The following is a 7964-nucleotide window of genomic DNA, read 5'->3' on the forward strand; positions in this document are numbered from 1 at the left end:
GTACATGATGAAGAATGCTGTGGCAACTTTGTGTAACAACGAACTTTTTGAGGCGTCTTCACACGGACAAACAAGTTACATTCATTTATTATTGCAACCAGTGTTGTACATCGAACATGGGTACTTTTCCTAACCTGAAACAAGCCTCGAAATCCTCGACAGGATACATCTTCACTCGAAAGAATTTCATGCCCATTATAAGTCCAAGAACCTTCTCGTTACCGTGCTCGCTGCTACGTTTCGCATCTTCTAACTCATGGAGGAATTTCTGGTGGATGGTTTGGAACCTAGGGGACAACAATGGTGGGTATAAGGGTGCTTCAGTATAGTAGGCGGGGGGTGTGGGGGTCAAGGTGGGTGAGGGGGGTAATATTGTGTTCTTTGGTAAACCGGATGGTTTGACACATGGGAGATAGATATGGTGAAGTTACGGGCTATGTAGGTGTACTTGTGCCATACTGGAGAATAAGTAGCTTAAGTACTGCAGGTTTTTATACCAGGTGAGCAGAAAAATACTATTTTATAGTTTGCCTGGTGGTAGAAGTAACAGAATATTTTTTATTATTCGAAAAAAAAATTTAAGGCAACAAAATAATTTTAATTTAGTGTTGGCAGACAAAAAAAAAAAGACAACATTTTACTTTGTTTTAGCGATCACCCCGAGAACTTCTGAATAAAGGTCGGCGATGATTCTCGCTTTGGTTGCTTCCTTGGGCCCGATGGCTTGTTTGAAGTAAGCGAATATAAGGTGAAGGATGCGATCAAGTTGTTGGTCGGGAAGGGGGTAAGTGGGGAGTTGACGGAGGATCTCGATTAATACGAGGCTGAACGCTACGTTGATGGAAACCTGAGGGGGTTAATGCGAACAAATAATCATAACATTTATTTAACTTTCTTTTGAGTTGTTTACAAATATTGAATTTATGATAAACCTAGCAGTAAAATGGGCATTATGACATCATTAATGGCAACAACTAACAAATCAATATTATTATGACATCACAACTAACAACAATCACCTCTTTTGTTTCATCATGAACATTTGTTTGTTTCTGTTTTTCACTGAAAAATATTAAATTTAAATATATTGTCAAGTATTTCAGAAGTTGGTCGCAACATTAACAAGCAACGTAAACGAACCTTTTATCTTTCACACTCGATGTTGAATCAACGTTGGATACTCGGGGCTGGCGGGGTAAATGTTGGTAGTACCTGGGGAGCGGGGTTATTGTTAGCAAAGTTGGGGGGACGCAGGTGTAACGAGAATTTTGAAAGTAGTTAGGTGTGTCGTTAGGTGTGTCACCCCAGGTTTTTAATTAAAAAAACATCACATCAATAAGTTAAAGTTAGCATGGTGGAGGGGTAGTGTTAAAGTTAGCATGGTGGAGGGGTAGTGTTAAAGTTAGCATGGTGGAGGGGTAGTGTTAAAGTTAGCATGGTGGAGGGGTAGTGTTAAAGTTAGCATGGTGGAGGGGTGGTGTTAAAGTTAGCATGGTGGAGGGGTGGTGTTAAAGTTAGCATGGTGGAGGGGTAGTGTTAAAGTTAGCATGGTGGAGGGGTGGTGTTAAAGTTAGCATGGTGGAGGGGTAGTGTTAAAGTTAGCATGATGGAGGGGTAGTGTTAAAGTTAGCATGGTGGAGGGGTAGTGTTAAAGTTAGCATGGTGGAGGGGTAGTGTTAAAGTTAGCATGGTGGAGGGGTAGTGTTAAAGTTAGCATGGTGGAGGGGTAGTGTTAAAGTTAGCATGGTGGAGGGGTAGTGTTAAAGTTAGCATGGTGGAGGGGTAGTGTTAAAGTTAGCATGGTGGAGGGGTAGTGTTAAAGCACTCACCATTTAAACAAAGCTTCAACCAATGAAGGCAAACAATATTGTGAGATGCAACCCAATGAAGATAGAAGGTGATCGAACTGATGGTCCTCGCCTCGCTGGAACGATTTTAATATCTGTTGCTCGCTCTGTATATGGGGGGGGGGGTTATGAAGGTGTTTAGGATTTAACCTAAACTTGCCCAGAAGATATTGATAGTTACTCATACAGATCAATATGTGATAACTTGACAATGGTTTGGTCACTCAAGTTCCATTTATAGACACCCCACAACCACAACACATATGCCCCCCTAACCCCCAACTCACCAAATGGTCACGCTTGATCGCATCCAACTTACGATCAACTTGTTCCACAAACGACGTAAACAAACCACAAATAACAAACTCGCCCGACACTTTGTCGTTTTCATTCATTTCTAATCATCGTATTAAAACTTATCATAAACTATATATCTGAACCTGGTACCAAAGTTTTGTTATTATTCAATTAGGTGTTCAATAATAACATTGTTAATATGAAGAAAAAGACTCAATTTTCGTTTTTTTTCAATAAACATTTTAACAAAATCAATATTTAGGCGAGGGAGTTCCCCTAGAGTTGTTACTTTTATGTGACAACACCAAATACGTCATATGTGGCAACTATGTAATTAGTTACGCAATAAAAATTGTTAGGATTGAAAACTTCAATTACCAAAATTGCAACAAAAATTAACTAACTTTAACTCAAACAATTCTGTACAGTGACCATTATTGTTTTGCTAGTAAAAAATAAATATGATATTCCACGGCTTTACATATAGTAGGTCGGGGGAAGAAGGGACGCATATTCATTTTATATTTTATCGTCTCATTTGGTAGTAAACAAAGAATTATAAAACCGTATCCTTACGACGCCCATGGGCTTTTGCGAACTGTTTAAAATACGATCAGGATATTTGGATTAAATATGTGCCAAAGGTGTCCCATCTTCCCTTTGTTTGTGGCCAATTTAAACAGCGAAGAAAGAGTTAAAAGTTTTGAAACCAAGTAATTACAACTTAGTAAGACAAAAAAATGTTAAGTTGTTATTTAAATTTTAACTCATATTTGCATACGTATGTGTTCGCTTATATTTTAATTAAAACTATTCAAATATGTGGTGAGTACGTTAACGGTTGGCGAGTAAATACAGGAACTCATTGTCCTGGAAAACTGAATGCGATAACTTATCTAATGTCAACAGAGCTAGCCGCGGTCGGGAGACATTGTTTGGCCGCCATTATAAAGCAGATGGGTAAATACAGCTTATGTAACTTTGTGGGGACTTCCATTTACCAAAAGCGGTATTGTTTAATGTATAGAGAAATGCTCTAGCTAGAGTGATCCGACGTTTTTCCTACGATTATGTTGTTTAATTGAATGATTCATTACATTGTATTGTTTGTAGGGTGTAACGGTCCAGCCTCTTACGAAACAATGCTTGTGCTTCTATCGCTGTTAATACTCCGACCTTGGTTACCCAAACCACAAAATACCGTCGATCATTCGTTAAGTTGAAAAGGGTGCGTCACTCAATATGCGAGACATAGTAAGTCACTGATCCCTTACATTGTCAACCACGCCTAATGCGTGGGTTCAAAGCTAACTGAGTTTATTGTATGTTGGGTTTTGCAGCCAAACTTTTATTTTACACTTTTTCTTCGGTATTTTCTAATGATAGCGTGTTCTAATATCTGCAGTTTTGCTGCTAATTTCCTTCTCTTCGTTGTTTTAAATCATTTGATCTTCGCTATCGTATTCGAAGAAATAATAACATTAATGTTGTGTAAAAATAATTACAAAATTTCAAAGATGATACAATTTCATGTTGTGTTACTAAAATAAATGACAGCTTACAGTAGTTCAACCATGTTTACACCTTAACACGGACCAAATACGGCTTTGTGTTTTATTTTGATTAAAAACAAATGATGGACAATTAGTACCAGCATGAAAACATATCTACATAGTTTACATATGTGCTAAATATTAGCTACACTTTGTACTCGGGTCGCCTGTGACGCCCGAATTGGATTTTGTGTGACTTGGCCCCCCAAGTGTTGGCTCAGGGAGTATCACGTGGGGGGAAACCCCCATGCCGTCAAGGGGTGGGGGTCCAAGTTCTGAAGAAATTTGTTAAATTTAAATTTAAATAAACGTTAAAATACATAGCAAACAAAATCAGTTTCAACGACAGTTTAACCATGATAAATATATTCAATCAAAAATGACATCATCAGTCTTTGTTTAAATAAACAAATAATGTAGAATTTGAATTTTAACAAGTCAATGCCCACCATACATTGGGTTCAACAGCCACGTTTATTAACTAAAGCTCTTCCTCATATTTTCCCATCTATAAACTCCCCCAATACCCACCCACCTGAAGTATTAGCTGCCCTCCCATTGGTTGGCCCACTATACCGAAGATCATCCAAGCGTTGACGAACCGTCTTCTTCACGCGAGCCCCCATGTAACATTTGTGCAGTTGGGTAACTAATAAAACATTATTATTATTATTATGGCAGTTAGAGGTCGTAGTATTTTTTGTTCTGCATTTCTATATGGGTGAGGTCCTACAGCATGGCATGGGACATACGATTTAGGCCGGAACCTGTAATAACTCTATATGTACAATTATCTCGCATTCTTACACACTTACTAATTCCCTTCTTTTCCCCCCTCTCTCACATCCCCTTCTTCCCCCCTCTCTCACCTGACACACCAAGTTCATGTAACCTCTGATGTTCCTCGTAAATATTCCGATGTCGGAAGTGCCGTCCACACCCCGGCCATAAACACTTCTGCCCCCCAGTGGTACGACGAGGTTTACGAGACAAACTCGTCGATTCAACCCACTCACTCTCCGATTTAGGATTTCTATGATAAATATATAAGATATATTTATGAATTGATCGCATACTTGGCATACAAGACTTCATGTTTAGTTACAACTGAGTGATTGACAAGGTGTTGCAACTGCCTAGTTTGTTAATTTTAATCTTTCATCAAACATCATTAACAATATACATCGTAAATATTGACAAGTTTACTTCAACGCATGCAATCACCTACTTTGAAATGACACCTATGATATGATTAAATTGAAAGAAGTGACATTATTTGTGTTAGATTATTATAAATACCAAGTGCGTTGACCTTGCCACACCCGCATTCAACACCCAAGTCCGACACCCACTTTACTATAAATCATCCAATTCATCACAATAAGTGTTAGGTTAACAACATGCACAACAAATGCAACACATAGGAAACGTGCATAGCCATCGTTATTTGAAGCAATAAAGGTAAAACAACAAATATTTATTGAACGACATGATGGCTTAACCGTTATATGGAAGATTGGGTTGGCAGATTTATTTAAACTTTTCCTTAAGTAGTTTCACCCGTAGCCTGTTTTATCGACTGTAACTTTGTTGCTAATTCCCTTTGTTGTTTTAATTATTTTAATCTTCGCTATCGTATTCAAACAAATAAAAAGAAGGGTTGCGGAAACTTATGGCGTTTGGTATATTATGTAAAACCTCAGCCAGCCAGTTCAGATTATAAATAACCAATACACACGAATAGTCGAAAACTTATTTATATTATGTTAAACAATCCACCTTTTCTCTTTAAACTTATTGGTAGCTTCCCTGTCATTGGATGAACCAGTGCTGCCATTCTCGGTTGCCGTTGACACAACATTAATGATGGTAATATTATCCGATGCATGACCGGCATCACTGGACCGGGGTTTAGTTAAATCCAGGGGAGCACTGGAAGCATCAACGGGGGCCTCGTCGTGCATTTGATCCGATAGTTTGTCTGCAATATGTTGGTTGATTGTTGGATGAATTGGGTGTAAACTGTTTATCCTAGTTGTTGTGGGGAAACTATAGGAGTTATAACACGGGTGTTCTGTTGCATACACCTCGTGCCTACCGAAGCCGAAAGACTGAGAAAAGTTACTACAACCACGTATATAACTTTGTGGGTGAATGTTTTCTGTATGGCTCACAGTATATACAACTTATTACTGAGTTGGAGCAATTGCTGTTAAGTATCTTTCTCAAGGGTACAAACGTCCACAATGGTGGCATCAAGTCTTAGAACTCGTAAGCTTTGGTTTAGAAGCAAGCACTCTTACAGCATTAGTTGGACTCAATTTTGTTTGCTACGTATTTAGTAACACTTGGTGTATTTTGTTATAATGTAACGAGAATCATCCAACAATATGAGTGCTGGATGAGATCCATTAAATTATAAACCACAGGTAATAGATAAAGTTGAACATAATATTTGTAGAAACATAAACAACACCTTACCTTGATCATGAAACATAGTGGCGTCGGAATCTGTGCTCTGTGATATATTAACATTATTATTAGAAGATGAAATATATATTGCAAGTACAGTGTTGCTACCAGGTGTATTATAAGTCCAATCCTATTGTTTTTTGGACAAGACATTAATTTAAATAGCAAACCAAACCTATTTTAAACAAATGAGTTGAAATATTTTCCCAACCATCCCCTTCATGCCCCAGGTCGAGCTACAAACTTACCATATGATTGTTTTGTTCGTATTCGTACATTTGATCTGTTTCCATATATTGCGATGAATTAACAAACTGATAGCAAGTCTCTACCACGTTTGTCATCTAAACAATGGAAATATGAAATATCAGGAATTTGTTATTTAAAAAGTTTAATTTTCCTAATGTTTCCACAAACCTTGGTGATCTCTTTCCATGCAACAGATAATATGTTGGGACAATAAAGTTAACGTTTTCTACCAATTGACTTTTATACGGCAGGCAGATTACGGAATTCCCGGTAGCCATATCAGCATATTGATTATGATAACATTACGTGGGGGTGGGTTGGTGGAATATATTCCGTTAAGTTTCCCAAACGGAACAATTAAATAACATGCTTCCTGTGACATCACAATGATGATGTAATTACTGGATATTGGGGAATATTCAAGTATAATGGGAGGGTAAAACGCTCCCCATAGGCGAGGCATCTCTGGATTTTTTACACCACATTAATCCGTAAACATGACAAGTTCAACCAATAAGTTAGATTTGTTTTACAAGATTGTGTGTCTAACTATCACTGCCTCCCCTGTGTTTAAAATGGTGCCTGTAACCCATTCCCCCCTCCCAGGTAGGTACACTGCAACACACAATAAACACGTGAAACACCCAAAGTAATCCAACACCGATTACTTTGGAAGGAGATTGAATTGAAAGTGAAATCTTTTGTTCAACAAATTAACCACAAATATCAAATTACTTTCAAACAAAGCAAGCTAAAATGAATGTACACCCTATGTGGTTGGATAATTGATGGATGTTTAATTTTGAATTCGCAAATACCCAAAATTACTTAACTTTACCACATGCTATAAATAAATACAACCATGTTTTACCCGGCATACACAAAAGGTCTCACTTTTAAATGTTATAACTCGATAACTTTTGGATTAATTGTTATAACCCAAATACACAATTTACCTAACTTTAGCAAATGTTAGAACTCAGTAGGCAACAAATATGTGCATATACTGCAATGTTTCACTGAGTATTTGGTTTTGGTTGGTCTACTGTTTTAGTTTATTACTTTTGGTAGAAGATAGTGGATATTGGTTAACATTGGACAATGTAGGATTCTATCTTTACATTTTTATGCTTTATATATAACACCTATATATATATATCAATACCTACCTTAAGAGCCATAGCTCCCGAAATAACATCCTTAATATTTTCACTGTTAATCCCAAGGATCCCGGTATACATGTAGTTAAGCAGGACATCGAATCCAACTGATGTAACTTGAGGTAGAACGACTTCGTAAACTTGGTTGTTTGGATCGGTGGGTAAGTTGCTTCTATGGGGGGGGGGGTGTTAGTGTTTATATGTTAATGTTGTTTCTATTACCTTGTATATCCTTGTTCACTTATACTTTCTTTATCAGTTTCTATTTGGAAATATATTTTATATCATGCAGTTGCCTATCATTTAAAATACAAGGGTGACCCAGTGTCATTACATTTGAGTTGTATAATATTGATATATACAGTGGCGGATCTAGAGGGGGTGCT

At 37.5% G+C, this 7964-nt stretch overlaps 2 protein-coding genes across 2 annotated transcripts in view; both read right to left on the reverse strand.

Moving 5' to 3' along the window:
• Window positions 1–134: 134 nt before the first annotated feature.
• LOC104265622 (protein furry homolog-like) lies at window positions 135–2594 on the reverse strand (the record flags this gene model as incomplete). The annotated part of the gene is made up of 6 exons (XM_009860023.3): window positions 2135–2594; window positions 1830–1954; window positions 1141–1212; window positions 1020–1062; window positions 642–847; window positions 135–287 (listed from the first exon to the last, which is right to left on the reverse strand). Coding segments are annotated over exons 1-6 (707 nt in total), but the record flags the coding sequence as incomplete, so codon positions are not given.
• A 1150-nt stretch (window positions 2595–3744) lies between these two features.
• The window catches only part of zf(c2h2)-49 (zinc finger protein), a 5803-nt gene continuing 1583 nt past the window's right edge, over window positions 3745–7964 (reverse strand). The window contains 7 exon segments of the mRNA NM_001078428.1: window positions 3745–3972; window positions 4233–4346; window positions 4567–4730; window positions 5477–5678; window positions 6179–6215; window positions 6418–6513; window positions 7588–7750. Of these exon segments, the coding sequence (NP_001071896.1) occupies window positions 3839–3972; window positions 4233–4346; window positions 4567–4730; window positions 5477–5678; window positions 6179–6215; window positions 6418–6513; window positions 7588–7750 (910 nt within the window). The 3' untranslated portion in view covers window positions 3745–3838.

Source organism: Ciona intestinalis, unplaced genomic scaffold (assembly GCF_000224145.3).
Source record: "Ciona intestinalis unplaced genomic scaffold, KH HT000334.1, whole genome shotgun sequence".
In the NCBI taxonomy this organism is placed as follows: domain Eukaryota; kingdom Metazoa; phylum Chordata; class Ascidiacea; order Phlebobranchia; family Cionidae; genus Ciona; species Ciona intestinalis.